At 39.6% G+C, this 26,540-nt stretch overlaps 2 protein-coding genes across 10 annotated transcripts; one reads left to right on the top strand and one right to left on the bottom strand.

Annotated features, from left to right (window-relative positions):
* Positions 1–1,720: 1,720 nt before the first annotated feature.
* Positions 1,721–3,228, top strand: rassf11 (Ras association domain family member 11). The gene is made up of 2 exons (XM_008413167.3): positions 1,721–1,823; positions 1,901–3,228. Exons 1-2 carry the CDS (start codon positions 1,721–1,723, stop codon positions 3,226–3,228), a joined length of 1,431 nt encoding a protein of 476 aa, XP_008411389.1.
* Positions 3,229–4,308: 1,080 nt separating this feature from the next.
* On the bottom strand, positions 4,309–25,191 carry csde1 (cold shock domain containing E1, RNA-binding). Of its 9 annotated transcripts, none has more exons than XM_017305821.2 (22): positions 25,074–25,191; positions 21,892–22,543; positions 20,030–20,299; positions 18,017–18,205; positions 17,263–17,461; positions 17,065–17,174; positions 15,652–15,738; positions 15,471–15,568; positions 15,313–15,394; positions 14,897–15,025; positions 14,697–14,822; positions 14,384–14,599; positions 14,168–14,308; positions 13,893–14,057; positions 12,210–12,317; positions 10,876–11,054; positions 10,685–10,797; positions 10,491–10,610; positions 10,227–10,405; positions 7,115–7,278; positions 6,875–7,007; positions 4,309–5,871 (listed from the first exon to the last, which is right to left on the bottom strand). In XM_017305821.2, exons 3-22 carry the CDS (start codon positions 20,153–20,155, stop codon positions 5,824–5,826), a joined length of 2,712 nt encoding a protein of 903 aa, XP_017161310.2. In that variant the 5' UTR covers positions 20,156–20,299; positions 21,892–22,543; positions 25,074–25,191; the 3' UTR covers positions 4,309–5,823. The 9 variants fall into 9 exon arrangements, with proteins under 9 accessions (XP_017161310.2, XP_081464681.1, XP_017161309.2 ...); XM_081608555.1 differs by having other exon boundaries at positions 7,115–7,323; positions 14,141–14,308; XM_017305820.2 differs by having other exon boundaries at positions 17,008–17,174.
* Positions 25,192–26,540: the final 1,349 nt, after the last annotated feature.

A 26,540-nucleotide genomic window follows, 5' to 3' on the forward strand; every position in this document is an offset into this window, starting at 1 on the left:
TTGGCTACAGTTCTTTAATGTGGTTTGATTTATCTTGATGCTGCATCTTTCAAACATATAATTGTCTGCATGCATTAGGACTTTGGTGTGAATTGAGTTCAGGTTAGGTTTGGGGTTAGCCAGGTACCGGTAATGGTTTAAGGTCAGGGTATAGAAATGAATGCATTGCAAAGTGCAATGCAATGCAAAGTCAATGCGAAGTGCTTGTGAAAATAGAAAGACATACTTTTGTGTGAGTACTTGTTTAGTTATTGTATTTGGGACCATTACTGACATATTTACTAAACTTCTCTAAACCAGTGGATCTTATGGGGACCAAAGCCCAATCCCAATAAGGTGGATCCCTGGTTCGGGGTTGGGGGTAAGTTTTTAAAGACGTGGGGTGTGAATTAGGTTTTAGGATGCGAGTTTTTCCTAAGAGCTAACCCTCAGAGTTAACCCTAGCTCTGAGGAATAAGTGAATGCACAGATCAGGCTGGACAGAGTTGGAGGTTGTTTAGATGTTCAGTTTGACTTGCTATCACTCTTCCTGTTGAAAAGATTAAAAGGAACACCCAGAGCTATAAAACATCTCTGTTAAAAATAAATCAATAAACCAAAACAACAAAAGATAAACCATGCCATTCTAATGTCACAAACTCTGCCAAATGTTTTGGAAAGAATACAGTGGATCACAAGATAATTTAAAATGTTTTAAATTAAACATAAAAAAAATGATGGCCATCTCTGAATTTACAATTTGAATTTGCTATAGACATGAGGCATCTGCTGATGTGAATCATTTTTCCTGAGTATCATTTTGTTTTGGTGCACAACATAAAACCCCAATCCATTAAAGATTCTGTTTGTACCATTATGAAATGGTATCCCAGTTCTTAATCATTAGTGTACGAGTCCAACTGCAGACCAGGTATTCAAACAGGTACGTGTGAAGATTCTGTGTGGTGTAAAAAGGTCCGAAGCAGATTTAAGAGTCTTATATTTCCATATGTTTTTTTCCACCACCTTCCAGTGTTATTGTGCTCCAGGGCGAGGTACTAACCCCCCCATCAGTCTGTGTACTGGTGTATAAATGTGTGTGTGAATGTGGCTCAAGTGTAAAGTACTCTCAGTGGTTGCTATGAATTTGCTATAGACATGTAGCAAAGTAGAAGAGTCACATATAAATTCAGTCCATTTATATTCTGCAGTGTTAAAAACTTGTCCACAGAACTGAGAAAAAGACCGAGGCAAACCAGACAAAAGCTTCAGATGAGCTCTAGAGCTTCCACTAAGACAGCAGTAGCAGTAACTACTGTTTGCTGCATTCAGTGTTTGTGTTTTCTTTTTTTCTAAATGCTAATCATGCAAGATGGGTGGGATCTTAAAGTGTCCCTAGTGGAAGTTGCCTTAAGGAATTTTAATGACCTTTAATTGCTCCGCTGTTCCTCTCGGCCACAATATCCACATCAAGACTGAGCAGGTCAGAGGATCATTTCTACAGACGGGACAACCAGGTAGGTCTCTATGATTCTCTTAGCAAAGCTGTATTAACAAGATGACTTGCTTTGGTAGAGAAAGATTAACCCACTTCCAGGCCAGTCCCAAACATGATGGACTGATAGATTACTGTAGCGACATTAAGGGTCATTAAGCTGTCTCCACAACTTCCTCAAGAGAAACAACAAGGTTCTCCATTTAGTCAAAGAGCAACTCTTTTACAGATCAAGAACTGGTCAGAATGGAAGTGAAGGTGTCTGTCAAAGGCATCCCACGTGTTGTGTGTGGAGTTACTGAGGAGACAACGTGCCAAGACATGGTACTAGTTTTGGCTCAATCTCTTAGTAAGTATCTTTGAGTCCACACACTGCTGAAACTATGTCAGATGTGTTGGCTAAACACCGTCACTGTCCTTTTTCAGGGCAGCCAGGACGCTACGCCTTGCAAGAGAAGTTCAAAGACTTTGAGCGGTGCATGACCCCCGATGAACGACTTCTGGAGACATTGAAGAAATACGGCGAGCAGGCCAAGGAGGTCCAGCTCAGTCTCCAACACGGTGGGGTCTCCGCTTGGGATGAAATGGGCAAAGTGAAAGTTGGCAGATACCAGCCTTGTCCGCCACTGAGACGGAAAGACGTTGGGTCTAAAATGCGGAGAGGCAGCGGTTCCCTAAGCTTGCACCGCCAAAGCTTGCCTCCATTGACCTGTTTGAGAGAAGAGGCCGAGCAGAAAAAAGACGCCCTGAAGACGCCTAGAAGAAAGTCTCTGACTCTCATGGAGGAAGCCTGGGAATGGCTGGAAAGTCTTGGCAAAGGAAAGGTCTATAATACGACGTGTGACAAGCCAAGGAAGAAGAGGATTGATAAAAGGGGACGGGCCTCTTTGGATTTGTCCCTTTTTGTCACAAAAGAACATCAAGATCAAAGCAGCAGAGGTACAGACAAAGGTCAGAAAAGTTCAAAATCAGACTTCGACCAAACATCCTGCTGCATCAGTAATCAGACCAAGCAGAAAAGCAGGCGCTCAAAGAACACCCAAGAGGTCAAATCTAACTTGACCACCTCAATCTGCGCAGCGGCAACCGAAGATGAGAAAAATCGTCTTAGAGACTCAATTATATATCAGCTGCTATGCTTGCAGGATTTACAAGTCCAGATAACAAACACAGACAAACAGACTTTGGACCTCGAGCAGAAGCAGAAAGCCAAAAGAGCTGAAGAAGAAGTCCAGGAGAGGTTTGTGGCTGAGGAGATGGAATACATCAAATTTTGGGAGAATGAACTGAAAGCTGAGGAGAGTTACGAGAAAGATTTGCAGCGTCAGTTCCTCGAGATGAGAGCCAAGGCTGCAGATTGCAAAGCTAAACTGGAGGAGTACAGGCGCAAAATGCAGGGCTTGGATTTTTTTGGCAATCTGAACATTGCTCAAGAAGACCAGAGGGTTTTAGAAGCTCATGAAAAAGTCACAACCAAGATATTCAACAGCTCAAAAAAGGAAGAAAATCTGGAAGGATCCAAGTCCAGTGTGGAATTAAACGTCAACAGGAAGTTCCTGCCCAAAGAAGAGCACAGCACTCCTCATGCTCTAGTTCCTCCAAATCAGATAAGAGAGCGGCGGCCCACGGGACCCACCGAGCTGAGGGAGTGGTGGAAGCGTTGGTCAGAAGCTCAAAAGGCTCAACTCCAGGATGAAAGGAAGGTGATCCACCGCTCTGAGCTCACCATTTACCTGAGGAGTACCAGGGTTTAGGACCAGCTCACAACAATCCATACTCCTGTTTGCGACATCACCAAGAGATAGAGATCTCCACCAGGACATCTTCAATGAACCAGTGACATTATTCTGCTTTCACTGCTACAATATTATCCTTCACATAACAGGTTCATGTTTACACTCTAAAAGCTTTATTTCAACTGCCATTCTTCGTGCACCTGGAACTTTGTGCATCACCAAACATAACCGATTCTCTAATTTTACTTGTACTTTGTATCCAGTACTTTCTGAATCTGTTGGGTTACGGATTAAAAGGAGTGAATTTTATAAAGAGCGCTTTCTTGATAATACAAGTGTGTATTAATAAGCCCCAGTTAAGGCTCAAATGTACAAAAAAATACAGTACAATTTAAACTATGTTCTCAGGTTATCTTTGATATTAAATCCTGTATTATGAAATATTTAAAAATAAAAATCAACTCTAAGATAGCAAATATTCCAGAACTGTGAAAGTATCTGAAAATAAGTTTTTATATACTAATTTTACATTTAATTTCAACCATTTCCAAGTCTTAATTTTCACATTGCATTGTGTAGATTCTCATTTCATTTACAGCAAGTATTTGCATGGTATGAAAATATTCTCCTGCGTATAGCTTTTGGTTGCACGGGTCATTCAGTCACCACAAGGTGGGGCTGCAGTGCCTTCCTTAGATTGCTGCACTTTGATACAAAATAAAGCAACTAGCCATTTTAAGTTTTAAGTTGAACAAATCTCAACTTAAAACACACCTGTTTAGAGTTGCTTATGGCTAAATTAGGGTTAGAGTGCGGGTTTTGATGTCTTCCATGTTTTTATGTCTTTAATGTTTTTAATTTCTTCTTTGACGTTTTAATGATGTAATGCTTTTTGTTTTTTTAATCTCTCTTTCTCACTGATTATTTCTGTTTTTATTTTAATTATGTAAAGCACTTTGAAATGCCTTGCTGCTGAAATGTGCTATACAAATAAAATTTGATTGATTGATTGGACTGCAGGTCAAGTTCCACCAAAGCTTCAGAATATGTAATGTGACCAGACTTCACAAAACAAATGTTTTACAGAAACGACAAATCTTTGAATTTCATAAAACTTTATTCAGTTGTTTCATTCAAGACCATTAACAAAAGTACATGAGAACCTCAGTACGCGGTTCAACTGAAAAACTGTTGATCAAAGAAAAAAAAAGAAAAAAGAAAAATTCAGATCTGACAGCAACTTTATGTTCAGAGGCACGACAGCTCATCCTTTTGTCTCCAGAGAACAACTGAGATCCTGATTCAGTTTGTTTTTATTTTATTAAATCAGAATTTCTCACAGATAACCCTTCTCCTTAGTTAAATTATATGTGAAATTGGGAGATTAAACGCAGAGAGGGGAAAAAAAAACAAAACAAAAACAAAAAAAACGCGCGCACACACACACATAAGATACAGTATAATTCAACCCACAGGTTTGGGATGCATATTTGTATTATTTCTACTAGGGGGGGAAAAAAAGCCACCCTAAGATTGTTTTCAATATTTTGGCGGTTGGTTGGGAAGAAATGCATCTAATTTTTATTTATACTTTTTTTGTCGTTTTATTTTGTTTGTAGTTTTAGGCACCTTATATTTATTCATATTAGCAGATCAAGTTTCAGTAATAAAAAACAAAAAATAAAGCAAAATTATGTGCAAGAAAGGAAATGGTATAAAAGAACTGCAGATATAAGATGCCACAAGGAATTCTGCACCTGGGAAAAACTTAAGTGGAGCATGTGAATACCAAGAAGGCATGTCAAGGCTCTAGACTGGTAAAGGTAACTTCCTTCAGAGAAACTACTTTGACATTCACATACGTCACACTCGCGCCATGCTTTTATGCTCCAGCCTTTTTCAATAAAGCATTTTAAAAACTGCTCAAAAAAACCGAGCAGAGATGAATCCTCAAAAGTTCGCACATGTATGAAATATGATCCTCCTTATGGAGGAAACCATTGCTTTAAGCGTTTTGTAGGAAAAAAGTAGACTGGAGAAAACTTGGTAATCAAGTTTTCCAGTACGTAAAGGAGCGATGAGGAACAGAAACGAAGCAGAGGTTTAAAGACATGCCAGCAATAAAAAAAAAAAAAAAACTCATCTTACCCAGACAGACCAATGGACCGATTACAGGTGCAGAATTCCAGACGGAGCGGACTTGAAAAAGATCGGTACGCGGACAGCCACGCAGTCAGTTGTCAAACGGACTTAGAGGGACAAGGCCCCTTAGGAACAAATACCTCCAATTGACATTAATCTCTTCTAGATTACATCTCTCTCTCTCTCACACACACACACACACACACACACACACACACACACACACACACACACACACACACACACACACTGAACCCAGAGACAATCATGGAGGGGATGAGGGGAGGAGGGGACGTTCCCTTACAGGTGAGGGCAAAGGATTACACATGCCACTTGTTGCATGCGCGTGTTATATTTCATGGATGAGTTAGTTCACAAGCAGTATGTCAGATGGGTTTCCCTTATTGCCCCCTGCTGTTTCCCTCGGAGACTGCATCCCTCCAAGGCCTGATGGGGCTGGCTGCGTATTGCTCAGTCAATGACTCCAGGCTGTCGAGTCTTCCGCTCCACGCTGAAGCCCTGCACAACACGGAGAAAATTTTATCAATTTGTTTCAACGAGAATATCTTTGACTCATATCTGACTTTTAAAAATCACAGTAAGAAAATGTCAAATGTCATAAAATTCATTTTTAGCAAACTTCCGTTATACAATATCTTTTCTCACCACATAGCTGGAGTTAATATGCAAGCAATATTTTTTTCCATCATACTGTTATACAACCTGACCACATAACTACTGCAATTCAAACCCATCATGTCTCTACAAGAGGACAAGAAAAACCTTTGAAACCAGTTTCATTATTGTAAAATCATTAGTATGCATTTTAAACCTAAATTCTTATCTAATATAATCATAATGACTATTATTTTTCAAAGATTCATTTTTAGTAATTTCATTTAGATAAAATAAAAATCAGAGCACAAACCAGAAGAGACAGCAACATTGAGGTGCAGAACACAGTTTAGCCAGAAGGTGGCGTCTGTTACACTCACATATTCATGGAACAAACTACCAGAAACAATGGAAACCAGGCACCTTTTAAATGGTGCAAACCAGTGATTCACCCATTCATCATATCTGTCACTGCTTGTAGCAGCTAATAATTTTCTGGTATTTGATGGTTTGGAACACTGTATTGTCCCTCACTTTACTTTAGTTTTTATGTCTTTTTTGTATGCATGTACTTTCTGTAACATTAATTGCCCCTTGGGAGTTGAATAAACCTGAATCTGTTTTTATACTGTTTATGTCCATTAGTTATTTCTTATATAAATGTTTTTTGTTGAGTTTGTTTTTACTTTTAGTAGAACTATGTGTGCTGTGTTCTGTGAATTGCATAGTGAGGTTATTTGTTCTACTTAGGATAAAACGTAGCCATCTTCTGCATATTTACTCTGCCGTGCACTGTAAATATGAATATTAATCTACATTGGAATGTAGATTAATATTCACTGTCCCTAAAACTGAAATGAAGAAAACTCCAACGAGCATTGTATCAAAGTGAAAAGGTGCAGTGTACCTTTGAATTGTCGGGACCCCGAGGCTGCCGTAGGATGACCAGACGAGGAGCGCTGGCGTCATCCAGAGTGATGCTCTTCAATCGGTTCACCAGACGGTCGGGACGTGGCGTGGCCACCGGTTTGGGTCCCTCACTGTGACATCACACACACGTCAGTCAGAGTCAATTGTTTCAGCTTAAGTTCATTTTTAACATGCCCTACATTTCAGGAAGGCTCTGCGTCTAACAGCAGGTTCTCACCTAACTCTGCGTACATTGCAGGCACTACATTTTCCAGTGCGTTGATTGAAGACGACTGAAAACTCCACCTCGTCTCCGATCTGGAGCTCCACGCCGTCCTGCACTTCTTTCACGTGGAAGAACAGCTTCTTGCTCTCTCCGACCTCGTACGTAATGAAGCCAAACTGAGGGGAGCCAGGTGAACAGGCATTCATTTTCAATCCGTTCCTCTGCATCATCACAGGGATCAAATCACAGCTGGTGTGACTTCTGTTTTAAAACCTGTCACTAAATATATGATGTGCTCAGAAAGATATTTTTGGGTTTATACTGAAAACTGAAGACAGAGCAGATGTGCTCTTAAAGGGTTTATACAGGAATCACAGAGTTGAATTTACTAGTTTTTAGTACCTCTACAATATTTTTTACTACCAACACAAAATTGAGCCAATTTCACGCGGATTTTCTCAATTTTGAGAAATCTGCGATCGGCCAATATTTACATAAAGCTGATCTCATCCTCTGATCTTTTCTACTTCAGCAAAGGTCTAAAAATCAGCCACTTTCCTCTCCTGCTCTGCAGTGAGAGATTTGACTGATGGACTAGCCTACAAGGTCATGTCTGCAAGCTTGTAGTTATCAATAGTGACCCAACTGTTACCAACTCAGAGACTTTCTTCCTATATTTGGCGACATTTCAATAAAAAAAATGGCACTGGCTAAAATCAAAATCGGCAGGTCAAACTTTTTATAGACTGATAATCTATGATCTGCGAGAAAGCTGCATGCAAGATCACCGCTCATGTAAGAAAACTTTATCCCACTTACTTGAAGGTCTAACAGACTTTATCTTGACCAAAACCTTGAATGTTAAAAACGGAAAGCACCATTTTCAGGGCTTATCCTAAATCCTTAAGACTTGGGATATTTGGTTTTTTTGAAGAATATCAGTAAAATGCAATGACATTCCAATTTCACAAGCCAATGTTTTATTCTCAATAGAATGTTAGTTTGCTACTAATTGACAACATTAGGACAACTCAATTACAAGGTTCAAGGGTATCATGTTTCACAGGTCATTGAAAATTTTAAATAAACAAACGTCCATGTGCAGAGAAAATTAAGTTTTTCGGTGACCAACACACCAACTCTGTCGGATCATTATTACAATTAGAGCAGCTGTTGAGTACATAAGCTAATCAACCACCGCTGTGTTCAGATGATCTTTTTATAATCCCAAAATAAACATCAAGCCTGAAAACATGAAACCGTTGAGGACTGAATGTGTTGCCCTTTGTGTGGGAAACGTTTGCGGGTTTTATGGTGTTGAATTTTCATACATATAGTGGAGCCGTTTGTTGCTATGGCAACAAGTCTGCGTGTAGCTAGCCAACACTGAAAGTGAAGGGGAGGTCGGAGATACGAGTGGTTTTGAGTTGCTCTCTGGTGATTTTTCAGAGTTATTTTCCTTTTGCTGTGGCACACTGCTCTAAATTAAGGTTTCATTTAACAGAATCGTTCTACCGCAGCAGCGCTGCTACGGATGGCAAGGAAAAGAATCATCTTTCTGCCTTTGTGAAATGTCAGGATGTGAACAACACCATGAAACGTATCTAAATGGCATCAGCTAATAATGAATGATAAACTTGCACGTAAAAGTCCTACCACTGTCCTACAATTGCTGCAGAATTTTCACTTGAGTATCTTCACACTGCAATCTGTTGTTAACGGTGCAGTTGGTGTTATTTAACTTACTTTAGTTGCTGCGGTGTTCAGAGCTGCTCAGCTCTGAGCACCAGCTTTAGAGTCAGTAAGATCCGCTGCCTGTCTGCAGCTCCCGTTGAGTCACTGGTAAAACTTTAGCTCATAGTTGAGCTTGAGTTTGCAGTTGCATCGCTTCGTTTAGCACCAAAAAACGAAACGAGGATCTGCTCCACGGTGGAGCCTCAACCCACGCAGGAATCTGCTGCTGATGATTGGTGGATGCTCTGGTCGGTGTGATTTGATCACCATCACATCGTTCCAGGTCAAATTTAGATTTTTTTCCTGCATACTTTACAAAATGCCTTTTGGTCATTCCTAGTCTTTGAATCCCCAATCATCAAGCCAAAGTTGTGAACACTTATATTTTCCCATGGCGAAAATATGACTAGCTAGTCTCAACACATTAGGCGGATCCAACACAACAAATGCTCACAGCAGCTTGGAGTCTATCAGTGACGGCTCAAGTCCTGCCAGTACGGTACTTATAATTTTTTATACAGATTTTAGTAAAACGAACTTAAAACAGTAAGTGGGCATCAATGGAAAATTTTTAATATTTTGAAGGGATGATAAAAAATGTACTACCTTTTACTACCTTCAATTACTTCTTGCTACTTTTTACTGGCCTTAATTTGAGCTCATTTAATTTATAACCTTTTACTACTGCGCAGAAACCCTGTCTTAAGAGTTAAATGTTGCTATAATTTGAAAACTGAATGCGAAAATGCAGCTTTTTGAATTTTTGTCCTTTTTACAGGCAGAAGGCTCTATTCATATGCAGGAAAATACAAGTTAAAGTAAAAGTTAAAAGCTGTCAAAAAAGTAGGATTGCAATTAACTAGGCCTGCCATAATAATCAATGAATTAATCACATGATAAATTATTTTCCATTTGGACCTTAATAGTCAAAGAGATACTCCCCTTCGGTATCGTTGAAAAACAAGCTTATTGAGAAAACGCCCAGTATAAAGCAGCTGGTTTGCACTACCTGCCACTTTTACCCGTTTTCTCTGTCTAAGTAAAATATTTTTTAAAATGTAACTTTGGTTGCACAGACGTCATAATCCATTTTAGTTATTGTTGCTTTGGTTACTTTATTTAAAATGTGCTCCAGTGACAAGAATTTACTAAATTAAAGTTTACTGGCCTTTGACAGGGCAAACTTACATTATTATGCCATTATGATTATACTTGAAAATGGTCTCAAAGCTTAAATATTATGATATATTAGAATAATTTACAAGGCAGTGTATCATCCACTAAGTTTTACATTGTGACAGGCCTGAAGCTCAGTTTTCCTGTAGCCCTACATCCTAAGCAGCACTGTAAAATCCAGCATGCAAGGTCACTCCTGTCTGGTGAACTCTACCTGGTCCTTGACACACTCCACTGGAGCTCTGCGCTGAGGAACAACATTGCACGCCATCTTCTGGCCAGTCTGGGTGACTGTGCAAACTTGGAACTTAACATGTTCCCCCTTCTGCAGGCAGTCTGCCTTCTTCGTCATCCCCATGATTCCAAAGGGATAGTTCTGCCCCTTGTCTTCACCTGGGAACAAACCAAACTTACTCATGTTAACCTGACTGGATGTGTTTGCAGGTTGTAGCTGTGCTGCTGCCGACGCGACACAGACCTTCCTCAGTCACTTCAATGAGTCCTTGATATTCAGTCTGGGAGGGATCCACGCTGCGGATGGGACGGATGATTTTTCCCGCCAACACAGATGCACCAACATCGTCACCAGTACCATTCACTAAACAAAGATAAATTTACAATATAAAAGACAACCAATATTAAAATGAATAAAAACAAGTCATCCTCCCTTACCTGCAGCCACCTTGGTAACCTTTTCAGCACTAACTTTGTTTCCTTTCCCCTTAGAGAGAGTATATTCCACCGTGTCACCCAGCTCCAAATTATCCACATCCCCACACATTTCACTGAAAGAAAAACCAAAACATGGCGGCACTTTCCACATGTTCACCCCCAACCAATGACTCCACCCAGAGCTACTCTACCTGTAGTGAAAGAAAACTTCCTGGTCATGGTTTGCTGTCTCGATGAAGCCAAAGTTATCCTTCAGTGCAGCAACGAATCCGTGCAGTCGTCTGGAGCTGGAGGCGTTGCGGTTGAGAACCCTGATGGACACTGCACTCTGATGGCCCGTTCGCTTCATTTCATTGATGCAGAACTCCACCTAGTGGACAAACAGTTCATCACAGAAACTTTTTAGAGGTTTTCATTCAAGTACGAGTAGACTTATGATGAATTAGCTTTCAGTTTACAACTTCAGGCACAACTAGGGCTGATTAATCATTAATTATTGAAATAATTGTTAACTGGAGCATCCCGAATAAAAAATAGGCCATTTGCTGAAAGAACAATACACTCAGAACAGTAATTAAACCAAAACTGTAAATTTTTTTAAATACATTTTGCATTTAAGACGGGGGTCGGGGGGGGGGGTTAAATGTATTCTACCCAGAACTCAAGTGGTATAGTTTTAGCTTCACCTGGTTCAAAGATAAAGCCTGGTAAAAATCTCCTAAAATCACCTTGGTCAGTGAAATTATTAATTGGTAAATTTGGGGGAAAAAAAAAATAAAAAAAAAATCAATCAACAGATCTGCCTTGCACCACTGTGTGCTGCACAGTGGTGCAGTTGGTAGAGCTGTTGCCTTGCAGCAAGAAGGTTCTGGTTCGATTCCCAGCCCAGGGTTTTTCTGCATGGAGTTTGCATGTTCTCACTGTGCATGGTGGGTTTTCTCCAGGTACTCCGGCTCTGGTTTCCTCCCACAGTCCAAAAACATGAATGTCAGGTTAACTGGTATCTCTAAATTGTCCCTAGGTGTGTGGGGGTTGGGGTGGGTGTGTGTGTGCGCGAATGGTTGTTTGTCCTGTGTGTCTCTGTGTTGCACTGCAACAGACTGGCGACCTGTCCAGGGTGACCCCGCCTCTCGCCCGGAACATTAGCTGGAGATTGGCACCAGCAACCCTCCTGACCCCACTAAGGAACAAGGGTGCAGTTGGTAGAGCTGTTGCCTTGCAACAGCTTAGTAGAGCTGGTCCATTTGTTAGAAGACAAATGGACGGACGGAGATCTGCCTTACAACAGAAAGGCCTGAGCTTTTCACATGTTCGTGTTAGGAATGTAGTTTTAGCTCCATGCTGTGCTACAAATGATCAAACATTCACTAAAATATGTCGTTATTGCATTTAGGCAATACAATTTTTATCATTTAAAAGAGTTATTTATTTGTATCTTTTTATAAATTTTGAATATTGCATAAAATAAAGACGAGTCGTTAAAACAATTTGCATTTAATTTTACACCAAGCCTCATTAATATTACCTTGTCTCCAGCTTGAGGGAAACTTCCTCCCTCCAGGTCTTTGACATGATATGGCACAGTGAGCTTCACACCACAGTCTTCATAGGCAATCACTCCCTCTTCAGCTTCCTACAGACAGGAGAGCATACTGCACTCATTACTGTTCCTTCAAATATGTGCAATACCTGAGAACCGAATCAAAGGATGAAAGACAAGTTCCTCACAAGGGAGGTGGAAGATGGAAATGTCTGAAAAACAACAACTAAACCAGTAAAATTTCATGACAAAAAAGTGAAAACAGTCTATGAAAGCATGAGCACAGCTAGAGTGTGCGTTATATTATTCTATAGCAGCTGTGGCTGTTAGCATCAGCTTGTGGTTAGGGTCTACAGCATAGGGCTGCATAATTAAGGTTTAGCTACTGCCATTACAACACAAACTATTCCAATTCTAAAAGAAAACGAGCAGATTACTCAGATCATCAACTTCTTATGCCCGTGTTGATGTTCATATTTTCTTCGAGTTATTTTGAAACATGGAAAGTTTAGCCATATTGGAGACAGCTGCCAAGATGGGAAGGCGACACGGCAGAAATATGGAGCCAGAGTTTATGTAAAGTCCTCAATATGAGCATTACACAATATGTTTGTGTAAAAAGAAAATGTTGGTAAGATGGATGCAATCATATTTTAATAAAGCCATTGTGTCAGATTAAAAGAAGGTATTAAACAAGCCCTCCGAATTAAAATTGTTTTATTGATTTCAAATGCCTTTTCAATTGCTGTAAGCTAAAAAACTAAACATAATAACTTCATTATGTGTTATCAATGTGTTTCACTTAATCAATTGAGTTACTGAAATAAACGAACAATTTAATAACATTTTATTTAACTTCAGTTTTTGAAAATTTAATTCTTGGAAAATATTATTTTTCTCCAGTGGATTCCTTGTGTTTCCATAGTTCATACTGATGTCATTATGGCCAAGAACTACCATCTTGTTTGACAAGAACATTTTACAGCTTCTGTTTATTTCAACTTTGAATTTAGATCAACTCACAGGGGAGATGATTGAAATAAAAGACACTTTTAAAAAATATTTTCTGCCACTTGTAATTTTTTAAAGGAAAAAATAAATAATTTTTTAAGCTACATCGCCCAGCATCTCATCACCCACAGCCGCCATTTTTTTAATTCTTGCAGAAATTGCCGTTTGATTTTAATTGCACAGATGGACTAGGTGATGCAATACCATGCTGCCGACTATAAACAAAGATATGAAAAGGCCTGAGGTTTGAACACAAACCTTTTCTACAACTTTCCCCTTAAATAAAAATAAATAAATAAATTTTAAAAAAAATTTTAAAAAAAAAATCAGAGAAACTGTAAACTATTAGACAGCATGCCTTATAAGGCAAAAACTTTTATAATTAAGACTGGTCAACTCATACACAAAACTAAGGCATTCTTTATGCTAAATGTTAGTTTCTCTCTAAAACAAGTGGCTTCATGCCGGTCCTACCTTGTCTTTTTTCTAACCAAAGAAGCATGAGCAGGGGGAGGTCATTGAGGGAGAAAACAAAGACCAGCATTAGAACTAAAAACTGAGAGGAGGTGGCGAAGAGGGACGAAAAACTACAACAATGGTTGGAAAACAAGTAGGGCAGGTTTGGGGAAGATACTCCTCGTCAGTGCAAAAACGTACCTTCTCCTTTCCCTTGGTGGGGCTCGCGTTCTTGTTGGAGGCCGACACGACTTCCTTCTCCACGACGCCCACAAACCGCTGCTCAGACTGAGTGTGGAAGGACACCGTCCCTTTGGGAAGCTTCTTAATGCGAACCGCATGGTTTCTCTGAGCAGACAGCATATCCTGCCAACGACATTTCCTTCAGTTTGGTAAGTGACAAACAAATCAGAATATACTCGCTTTAACCAGTTTCAGGTAATACATACTTTTGTGAAAAGCTTAACAGAACCTACAGGCACAACAGTGAACTCCACTTCATCCGAGATGTGCAGTTGGCTTTCCTCCAGGACCTCGCTGAAGTGGAAGAACATTCGGGCATCTCGATCCACGCACTTTATGAAGCCAAAGCCGTCGCGTATGGCTGCAATCACGCCCTGAGGGAGAGCGAGGGTTGAGGATCAGACACTCTGCTTGATGAACAAAAGGTCAGAAGAAAATAAAACTCAAACCATTTCACGGGTCTCCTTGGTCAGGTTGAAGGTGTCTGGGAGGATTTCGATGTTTGTAGCCCTCTCTAGTTTGTCTCTGCGGTCAGTGGAGATGTTAAACTGAATGTGGTCTCCCTCCAAAAGAGTCACCTTAGACTTTGTGTCCTTCTCTCCAAAAGGAAGCTCCTTCTCAGAGAAACCAATCCTCGTACTGATGCGCCCAGGCAGAGGGTCACTCTACAGGAACAGAAAGGACTTGTTAGCATGTCCAGTTTATACATTTCTATTCTCTTTGGTTTCCTTTTAAAATGCTCTGTATCAGTATTCTACTCACCTGATTTTTCGTGGGAACCTTGGGAATAACTTTAACAACAGTGCCTTCGAATTGCTCAATGCTTATGTCTTCAAAGATGACGGTCCCCTGAGGGAGCAGGCGCACGTCCGTAGCTACTTCCTTGCCCTGTGGGAACAGGAATCGGTCAGGTGGACATTCAGCAGCACAGATTCATGTTTTATTCAGAAAAAGCAGCTCACGTTTCTGTCTTTGATGGTGAATTCCACATCATCTCCAGCCTGAAGAGCCTCCAGGTCGCCCTTAAACTCGCTGTAGTGAAAAAAGATCTCCTTCACCACATCTGCCCTCTCAATGAACCCAAAAGCCTCCTGAATGACAAAAATACAACGTTGATACTTACAATGATTCCAAAAGTAGTAGAATTAAAAGGTATTCACACTCTAAACTTTTATTAGGTTGCAACAACAACCTTTAATGCACATGACTGGGATTTCATTAGCCAGACGCCCACAATGTTACATTCATGTAGAACTTTGAAGTGGAAGAAAAGGAGAGTTCGTACGATTCCACTGCATAAAATGCCAATAAAGTACACTGAGATTTGAATCAAATACTTTTGCAGCATTATACATCATTGTTATAAAGCAACACTTACCTTTGTAGCACATACCACACCCTGGCACCTCGCCTGCTTTTTCTTCACAAGCTGAACATTGCGAGCGCTCACTGCACCAGTACTAAAACACAAACAGGCTGTTACTATGAAATCAAGTCCAAGCCACGATTATCTCCTAAATTCATATTAAAACGTACTGCTTGTTTGTCTCCATGTAAAAGCTGACTTTGTCGCCCGTCTCCAAAGGGACATTCCCCTCCACATCATCAGGAGTATAGGTCAGATAAAAAACCTCCTGCAGTCAACATCCAACAGCATTAAAGGGGGTTTGGAAAACAACTAAAATAATAATAATAAAGTAAGTGTTTCTTTGCTTACTCCATTTCTTTCATAACAAACACTCCCAGTGGGAACCTGGCCCGGAGCGGCCTTCCCATCCAAGTTCAGTGGGACAGATGAGACGACCTGCAAGAAAGGGGGAATATTTCAGGTGTAGGCCAACACACACTGCTTTGCAAATCACAGCAAAAATCATCAGATCACATCCCACATGTAATGATGAGTCAATTTGTGAGAAAAGTTATTAGAATGAACTTAACTGTGTGTAGCTCAATGTGTTTTGGATGTTCATGTCTGAATCCATGAGTTGATAAATGTTTAGATGCTTTGACGAAGCACTCTGAACCCTGAATTTGATAATTAACCAAATCTGAGCAACTGATTGCCCAATGGGTCAAATTTTATATGCATTTGAGTTTAGACTAAGACACTAAAAAGATCACTCCCAGAGACATTGATCCATTCATTGTTCAGTTCATGCAATAACCTTCAGCAATCAGGTGTGCAAAGTAGGGATGTCCCAGTCAGAACCTTTAGTCCAAAATACCCCTCAATATCAGTTTCCATTACAAATATGCATAAAACTTTGATATTCTGCAATTTCAGTGTTTGCATAAATAAATGCAATTAAAATCACATGTGATTTAGTTTGTCAAAATAAAATTACTGTGCCATGTTCCTCCTGCCACTTCCTGTCGTCTTGTTCCGTTTTTTTCTACCAGTAGTAACATGCAGTTGATCACATGACTGATGTGATGTGAAACAATGTTTCCACTGCAGTTTGGCAAAATACAACAGGATGAGGTGAATAGTCACCTCATCCTGGTGCAAGAACTTTTTCAAAAACCTGAGGGGTTTGTTTCTTTTCAAAATTGTTGCGTTTCCATTAAAGAAAATTTATTCTTGCAATTCCACATTGGGCAATTTTATGGTCAGTGTCAATAAATCTAGAGTAATTTATAAGCACACATGACAATTCAAAAAGGTTTTGAGTTTTTTAAAGACAAAAAACAAAAAAGTTTGAGTTTTTGTCTTATAACTCAAAAAAAACAACAATCTGTAATACATTTTTGCTAACTGTTTAAACAGAAAACCTAAAAAGAAACAAAAAAGGCAAAAATGGCAGCATGTACTACAGAGTTGTAGCAGAGAGAAAAATCTAACTTTCAAAAAGCTAAATTCATCAGGATTTGAATTTAGTTGGGTATACTAAAGTCAGATGGATCAGGACATCCCTAAAGCAAAATGACAGAGAGAGAAATTCAAGTCATGTAAACGTACGGGGGAAAAAAAAGTCACCCATATGTTTGAAGAGAGGGGAAACAGAAAAACAACTGATTTTTTCAGTAAAGCCGACAGACAAATGACAACCAAAAATAAAACGGTGCTCTTAACTGGATGAATATAACCATGCAGCACAGTAAAGGGATAGGCGTGCAGGTCTGGCCCCACCTGGCCCGAGATGCGCTCCTCTGGCAGCACCTCTGGCTTTATCTTAAGCAGCTTCACTGCTATGGGCTTGCCAGTGCGCCTGTCAGAGGACACCTCAAACTCTACATCATCTGAGAGAAGAAGAAAAAGCAGACAAAACTTTAGAAAGATTCAAAGAAGCAACAGAGGCTTTGATTTTGTTCTTCCCAGGCATCTCACCTCCTATTTTAAGCTCCTGCAGGTTCCCATTATACTGGGAGCAATGGAAGAAAAGACGAGCCTGGCGCTCTGAGCACTGGATGAATCCATAGGAAGTCAACAGCTTCTCCACCACACCGGTTTCTCTGATGCCAGGCCCTGAGCCGTTGGCATATGCGGTGTGTCCGTTGTTATGAAGCATGCCTGGGTCAAAACTCATCTGAAATGAGAACAAACTGGTAAATGCATTTGGAAGGCATCAGTGCAAAGCATTTCCAAACACAGAACAGGAGTGGAAAAAGCAAATTAATGCAGTTTTTGATGCAAAACTTTAAAAGAAAAAACATGCAACAACAAGATTTAGAGTATATGGTGAGAAAAACATTAAAATAAAAATATATTAGAACCTTCTGGGGGAAAAATAATGTCAATATAGCTGACAACACACAACAATATCCAACACCTTGCGAATATTCTCAATTTTATCATGCAAAAAAATAAAAAAAATAACAGAAATTCACTCAAATGACTACCAACTAAAACATCCAAGCACAGACTGAGTAGTTGCATGCAGCTGCTGGGTCAAACGATTCATCTAACCACCAACGTCAGTGAATATACTAGAACTTTATGTAAAAAAAAATCTTCAAAAACTTCCAACACCCTGGTTAATTGTTTAAATTCTGCTAACATCTACACGCCATGCTGTTAGCAAAGGCGATGTAACAGCAGAGCAGCTCAGCCAACATGGCCACTGCTCATCATTTCCCCTTACTGATCTCTGATACAAAGGAGTCCGCTTGTACTTTTTACTTCCAGGGTGAGGGTGGCAAGAGACAGAGGAGGAGCGGGGTATGGGCATGGGAGCGGTGGAGGAATCGGGGGCCGAGCCACCGCTGCGGGCAACAGGGGGTTCAGAGGAGCCCCTTTCCATTTCTGACACAGGGGATAGAGCCGCAACACGCTGTTGGGAAAGGAAAAGCTTTATGCATGTTGCTTATTCACAATTTACCTGCAATTACTGGCCGTCAGTTATGTTTAAAAAGAAAAAGAAAAAAATGTCTTAAAGGGATAGTTCAACTTTTTTCAAATGAGGTTCTATGAATGAATCCTGTAGTAGAAAAATGTCACAACATCCCCACTGGGAAAGAGTCAAATCCTCGGACGTGGTAGGCTGCAATGACACATTTAAGCCATTTTAAACAAACTGGAAATGTTCACACTTGTAGGACACATTACAATATGAACAGATATTAATAGTCAATAAATTAGTCTCCGGTTTTCTTGGCATTTTCCCCAAGTCAAACACAAAACGTTCATGTTGCTACTCTAACATAGCAACATGAATGTTGATCGATCCGCCAGGTGGGTCGATCATGAGCCGTGACTCATCGCTCTGCTGTAAATTGGCCAAGAGAAAAGTAAACTTTTGGATTATGCAACAGTCTCACTTGTTTTTCCAGGTTTGCACCAGAATTTACCCCATTAAACCCACAATAAGCCAATCACGTGGATCGACAGTTGGTCAATGTAACTTCAACATAACTCAAACTTTTAACTGAGAAAAAGACAAATGTGGAAGTTGACATTTTTAAATAGTTAATATCGATCATTTCCATTTGGTTTCCAGGATTGACTTTGGTTATTTTATTTCATTAATAGTATAAATAGTTCAGGTAATAACTAGAAAAAAGTAGAATAAGCTTACATCTACCCCTCTGGATAGTAGCCTTTCACTATTCCATTTACTATTCTACAAACTCATATTATATATATATATATATATATATATATATATATATACACACACACACATCATCCATCTACAATACAAAACTTCGATAAAAAAAAATTCAAGACTATCCCTTTAATGTCAAAAGTTTATTCCACAGTTTCACTTCTCACCAATTTCCTGATTTTAGATTTTAAGACGCTCAGTTAAAGATTTCAGACAGTTCTTTCAGAGTTGTTTGTAAAAATTAAAACCACGTGTTTAGAAACACCATAGTCTAAAAATCAAAGAACGAATCTGCAACCATGATAACCTTCGATTAAAGAAATGTTTAGCACCAATAGCCATGACAATAACAATGTTTAACAGTTCACAGAGAAAGCAAAGGAAAACTTGACACAACCAGTTATGATAAAATGGTCTAAGTGCATTGCTGCCAATTAATATAAAAAACAAAAACTACTGAAGATGAGGAGTCAAAACAGACAGTTCAAACAGTGGTGCATCTAGTGAACACAGCTGGTGATGGATTATGGGTAATGAAGGGGAATCCCAGAAAAGCCTCTTTTAGATCATGTTCTGGTTTATCGCGATAAGCATCAGTTTACTCTCAGAGGAGATTTAAATATTTTGTTATGTTTTCATTTGGAAATCAGAACACACAGGGTTTTAGTGATGGGTGGGCACTTCACGCAACATTTCTCCAATTTTATTGTTTTATTTTTTTTTTTTAAAAACAGCAGGTGAATGCAATCAAAACATGATTTGCTCCAAATGTCTTGAGACTGTGCTGCAAAGTAAAAACATAAGTGGAAAATTAAAAAAAAAAAATAAAGACTCTCCAGGAATTGTGAGGAAAATTTTTTTTTAAATCCTTCAGTTATTCACCGACACACCCCTCACCCTGCAACAATGCAACTGAGCAGAGGCTAGTCTCGGGAGCCCGGAAAGAATGAAAGATTAGGCCATTCACAGCAAAGATGCAGGGCAAGGTGGGTGGAAGGGCGTTTGATGGGCGGGGGACTCGGTAGAAGGAGGCGGGAAGATGAAACTTACGGATCGGCCATATGGCGACAGGCTGAGTCCCACAGGGGAGGTGCTGCTCAGGTCAGCACTAACAAATGCGGTGGGTGGTGACGCAGGCAAGGTAAACTCAACAAAGCCTTTCCAGGGGCTGCCCATATTTTCCCATAAACTTCAACCAAAGTTGCTTGAGCACTTGCTGAACTTGTTTTAATTTCTGCTTGATTTTTTTTTTTTTGTTTTGTTTGTTTTTTTTAAATGGACAACCGTAAAGTAACCACCCAGTGATACACGGCTGGATGTCTGCAAGGGTGAAGAGAGGAACAAACATGATGGGTGAGGAAGGTCAGCCAGTGTGCCAAGTGTCAGTCAGAAAGGAAAACAACGATGTGGACTCTCCGGGAATTGTGAGGAAAATTAAAAAAATTCAACCCTCCAAACGGAAGTGGGGGCAACTGGTTGGACGGGCCAGTTAGTCTCATTTATAGAGAGTTTAAAAACAGTTTAAAAGTCACTGAGACAAGAAAACGCAATGAGGAGCTGGTCATTTCTAACTAAAACCTGATGTTCCTTCAACTTGGAAAGCATAAAAGTCCAAAAATCAACAAGGATTCACTTATTTTCTGATTCAATAGTAAATCCCAAATGATTTAGAGGCAGGGGAAAAACAGCACATGTAGAGATGCCAAGAAACAGCCTGGTGACCACATCAAAATCATTTACAGTTCAGTGAGCCAGTCACACCTTACTGCTACCAGGACACCAACACCACACTTACTGACGTTACTGTTGGTAGAAAACCCCATAAAATAGGCCCTCAGGAAGTTACAACCATAAATATTAATGCTAATTCACTAATCTTTCACAAATTTTGCATTGACCTGCATGCATTTTGACCAGTTATTGTAACTTTTCTGCAAATCTGACCCATCACCTCAACTTGACTGAATTTTGACCAATCATCTTAGCCCCTTCCAACTTAACTTTATGCTTCATGACAACATCTCTTGAAAGACAAACCTGGAAGATGGAAGCATGGGACACTAAATTGTAATATTTGCTTTTTGTTTCCTTTTATTCCTTCCAAAAACCATTTTGAGATGTCCTGTATGATTTGCATACAGTTCATGTTAACTTGAATGACAAATATGGAGTTCTTCTTTTGGACTTCCACAACTCCTCAGGACGTGGTTGTATTTGTATTAACGGTGACATTTCAAGAAGGTACTTAAAAATGTTATTTGCAGTTCAAATATTAGTCATGTTAAAATTCCGTCTTTTTTTTGAGGGGAAAGGCTATGTGCAGCAGTTTAAACTTTTATTCAAAATTATATGCTGAAAATCAAACCTAGAACTTTTTGAAAAAGGTGCCGCAAAAATCAATTAATTTTAGATCGCAACAATCAAAAAATTTAAACATTACAACATCCTGGAAGGACTAATATTATCTTTATTATGTATCAGTGAAGTTCTTAGAAATTAAATCAGAAGAAGCAAAAAAAAATAAAAAATAAAAGTTGGGAAAAAACCCATTTCACAGTTTTTGAGGAACAAAAAAGGAGCCATGTGTTTTATCAGTGTGTAGTGGATAGTCTATCCCAGGGGTGGGCAATCCTGGTCCTGGAGGGCCGGTGTCCTGCAACTCTTAGATGTCTCCCTGGTGCAACACACTTGAATCCAACAGCTGAATCACCTCCTCAGTGCAGTCAGGTTCTTCAGAGTCCTGCCAATGACCTCATTATTTGAATCAGGTGTGTTGAAGTAGAGACACATCTAAAAGTTGTAGGAGACCAGCCCTCAAGGCCTGGAGTTGCCCACTCCTGGTCTATCCCCTTAGCATGACAACAAATAAAAGCATACAACTTTAAACAGTGGTGATAGTAACTGTGACTCACCTTTACTGTTTCTTTTATCTTTTTTCTCTGGATCTTGATGACTTCGCAGAGCTTCACACACACAAACACATACACACACTTTAACACATGCACGCTCCTACCAGGTTTCTGGCACAAGACCAAGGTGGTTGCATAAAGTAAAAAAAAAGAAAAAAGAAACCTAGCACACAAAAGGCAGTTGCAATAACACTGCTTAGAAAAGTTACGGAGAACAAAAATGCGGAGTAGAGAGACGGGGGAGACTATGGGAGGGTACTAGCAGAGAGCCTACTCTACACTTTAGTGGCGAGTCGGCGGCGTAGTTAGGATGAGGAGGGCTAGGAGCAGCGTTGGGACGTGTGCTTTGTCAAAGCTGTTGAGTAGGCACAAACTTCTTGTTTCAGATCAGTTTTCTTCTTAGAATATGCTTGGGCATAGGATTGCTTCTCTTTCACGTTTCAGTTGGGCTGATGTGCGTGTTCTTTGGTCGTTTCAGGATTTTTGTTTCTCTTGTGTTTTTAAATCCTTGAAGTGATCCTTTTCTCCCCCCACGTGGCTTTAGTGTTGCAACTTTTTTTTAAATCTGGGATGTTTGTCTTCAGTTCCTTTAGTTGTGATCTGAACTTGAAGCAGTTGCGGATGGTACAAAAATTCAGTTCGGTTTCACTTCATACTGTTGGGGAGGGGGAAAGAAAAGATTGGGTTAGAGATACAACTAAATGCAATGCATCCAGGTAAACATCTAGGGTTAATGTGAAGAGGAAAAAAAGAAGACTCCAAGACACCTGACGTGAACTTCAAAAAGACAACAAATTACTTTTTTGAGTTACGAGAACGATTTGAAAACTACTTAAATTTTCATCCATATCGCTGCTATGTTTTACAATCTTTTTAATGAGATGCAAGAAAAAGTGCCGACTGCAGTCTTCTCTGTACAACCATCACCTCACATACCCCTGAACTCTGCTGGCCAGTTAGCTAAAAGCAAGCCACGTTTCCTTGCTTACAAGTAGAAAAACTGGGCTGTGTCATAACATTTTCAGCCAAGAAAAACTGTAGGAACAATAGTTACCTTTTTTAAGTGATTAGATCATGTCATATGTTCTTTTCAGACTTTATGCAAGTATGGTGAATTTTATTCACTTATACTGAAATTGCTTCATGTTGTTCTGATGTTGGATAACAGCAGTTTCACATTTTTCCTGAACAAAAACATAACACATGTTTTGCCACATGTGAGCACATGTTTTCTAAGGCTTTTAGATAATATACAATTATTAACTGCTACAGTAAAAAGAAAAATATTCTCAGATATCCAACAGGTGCACAATATCATGAAGCAAACATATTGAGAAGAACAAAAAGATCCACTTGCTGTGGGCGGTGACATTCATGGCTCCATTTTAGACCAAACTCCTTTTTCTACTATGGATACAATCTACCATTAAAACCATTGGATTTTGAAACCAATAGAATAAATCCTGGGAACACATGTGTGAAGGCTGGTTTATTTTGTAACTCAAACCCAACTAGTGGGGTAGGGGAGAATGGAGAATTTTGTTGACCTAAATACACTGCTTTGTAAACACCCAGGCCCCCCAGGGACACTTGATATGGTGTCCTGTGTCGCAACGGGTCCGATCCACATCCCAAAGGCTACAACGTGAGGTCATAACAAGCTTCAACCTGGTTAATGTGAAGCTCACAGGCGGTTGGATTTTTTAAAACATCCATTTACATTAACCTTACACTATGAGACACACTAAAGACTAAAGAGTAGTAAATAAGTTAATCTGGTCATGAATTGCGAGTGTGTTAAAGGTCAGAGAACAGAGGGTACTTCAGTGAAAACAGCCCTGGAGAAAAAGTACTCAAAGCAAAAGCAGGGGGGAAAATATGTGAGCAGACAAGCTGAAAAGGGCTGATCATCAGCGTTAGTACAGTTTGGCCTGATAATTAAACAAGTAGAAGGAAAACCAATACAACCCCCGTTATTGAAAGGCCAGGGCCTCGAACTATTCCTAGGCCCGAAAGACAGGCGCCCTGACAGAGCCAGGCATGTGACTTCCTGACAATCCGCTACCCTCAGCTGGAACAGAAGGCATGGCCTGAGCCAACACGTTGCAGTATGCAACGCCATCGAAAACGTCACATCCAGGCTAATCGAAGCCAACAGGTTCCACTGAAAAACACACTAAACTGAGTTGTGTCATAACATTATAATCACGGGGATTAACTCCCCATCGGATAACTGTACAAGAAAGCAACAGAGACAGCATTAATGACTCTCGTCGCCTTAATGACAGGATTAGAATATCGCTTTACAAACAGCCATTACGTCCCAGGCCTTTCCCACCAAGAGAAATTTAATCAACGAGGAATAGTATGTGTGTACTTGGTCAGTGTGCGGCATATGCATTAGGTTACCCTACTTTAGTTACAAGTCACCAGAAAAACCACAATATATTACAAAAAATAATATTCTACTCTTTGTGGTTTCAAGGTTAGCAATAAAATGTAACTCGGAACTTAATGGTGAATTATTTCTAAATCAACTATGCTGGTTTACAAATAAGACGTTCAATAGAATCTATTTGATTCTTAATTACACTAAACCTGCCATGGCTACATTCATTCAATAGAAGGAAAATCTACAGCAAAACCAGCCTGAGATTATATCAAACTTAATTCCAGAGTAGTGCGAGCAGTGGCCCATTAAATTTAAAGTATTTGTTTTCGTCAGGCAGAGAGCAGAGAACAAAACGGTCTCTAGGCTAACGGCACGAGGACTGGAAAACAAAGAAAGCTCGTACGAGGCTCGAGCACACGTTTATGACAGTTTTGAGTATTTCTGTTGGATTTGACTTCGGTTTGACAAAAATAACATCTCTTACATATTATGTGGACATTTTGTAGTCATTACGAGCTTATTTATTCAAGTGTTGGTCAATGTAGCTGAGTCGTTCTTGGAGCTAAGTGGCTAGCCTCAGTTAGCTCCATCATGCTGCCGTACTCCCCGGCCCGTTGTGTGCGATTTATGCCGAGGCGCCTCCGCCCAGGCCCGACGCCTGCGTTAACGTTAAACGACAGGCACCAAGCTTACTCCAAGAGCTTCGTTGGATAATAAAAAGAAAATTCGCCACTTTACGTTACAAAAATACATTTTACAATTTAGCGAAATTGAATTATTAACAAAAACTTACCCCAACAGCTTTCAGCACTGTCACCAGCGCCGCTAGAAGCAGCACGGCACATTACGTAGTGATTAGGGAGGCGGCTCCCGCGATATTTGACAACAGCAGATTCCAGGAACGATAGAAAAACCTTCTCAGCTGGCTCTGAAGCCCCGCGATAATACGCGGACGGAAACAGGACACAGTTGTTTTGTTGGTAACGATTTACTTTGTCAAAAACATTGAAATAGTCGTGTTGCTTTTTCTATTATAAGCACGAGTCATAGGATAGGGATTAGGCATAGTTTAATACTTACAAAAACAACTAATTCCCATTCCCAAATTGATTTTAATTCTCTGTCATATGTTCTTCTTAGACCCTGGGAATTAGAGCATTATTTTTGAATGGACATTAGCTTGAACACATCTTGTCAAAAGATGAGGCAAGTTTTTTTTTGTAGCACCACAAAGAGGCAAAGAAATTTTCAAAAATTGCTAACTGGAGAACATAATTAGGTTTTAACTATAAACACAGTAAAATAAAAATAGAAAATGTAGTTTTTAAACAAACGCACAGCTGATCAAATGAATTGATGAGGTGAAAAACTTTGGTTCTTTGGTTGTAATAATAACTTTGCTTATTACACAGCTCCGTCAAACTTATTGACGGAGTTGTGTGAAACTGGCATATGTGCTAAATTACCCCATATTCTGAACAAGGACGATGCACAAATAACCAAATTAAAAGTGACTCATAAATATATCCTTGGGGAACCTCACATGTGATCTTTAATTCCCCAGAAATGTCAAATCTGTAATCAGCCATAGTTGGAAAGAAAGATTTAAATAAATTTAGAACTGTATCAGAGAAACCACCTCTAGTCTCTAATTTCCCAGATAGCACATGATGTTAAATCAACGTTGAAAAATAGTTAGAATCGTTGATTTTTGGTTGAAGTCGACAAATGACGGTGGATCAACCATCAAACAACCATCCAATCAAACCGTTGAAACTGTGTCATTGAATCAATGTTGTTTTGTGGTTGAAATCTGATGACTAAAATGCCGAGGTCTGATTAATGGTTGATTTTTGGTTGAAGTCGACAAATGATGGTGGATCAACTATAAAACACACTCTTAAAAGGAAGTAGTTGAACCAACTTAATTGAATTGCTTCTGTAGGTAACAAGCAATTCAAATAAGTTTATCCAACTGAATTTATTAAATTTATCCAACTTAAGTTATTAAGTTTAACCAATTCAATATATTATAATCATACAACTCAATTTGACCCTTGTAGGAGGGAGCAGGAATTGAACTGTCAACCTTCTGATCACAGGACAACTGTTCTACCCACAGAGCCACGGTGGCTTACCAGGGAATCTGTCCCTGGTAAGCTTGAGTCATGGTGTCAGACGAGGGATACAAACGTATCAAACTTAATTATTTCAAGTAAAGTCAAAGTGAATCCATTGTGTTTCAGCACTGGTCCTCCAA

The sequence above is a fragment of the Poecilia reticulata genome, chromosome 7, assembly GCF_904066995.2.
Source record: "Poecilia reticulata chromosome 7, P_reticulata-male-v2, whole genome shotgun sequence".
NCBI lineage: Eukaryota > Metazoa > Chordata > Actinopteri > Cyprinodontiformes > Poeciliidae > Poecilia > Poecilia reticulata.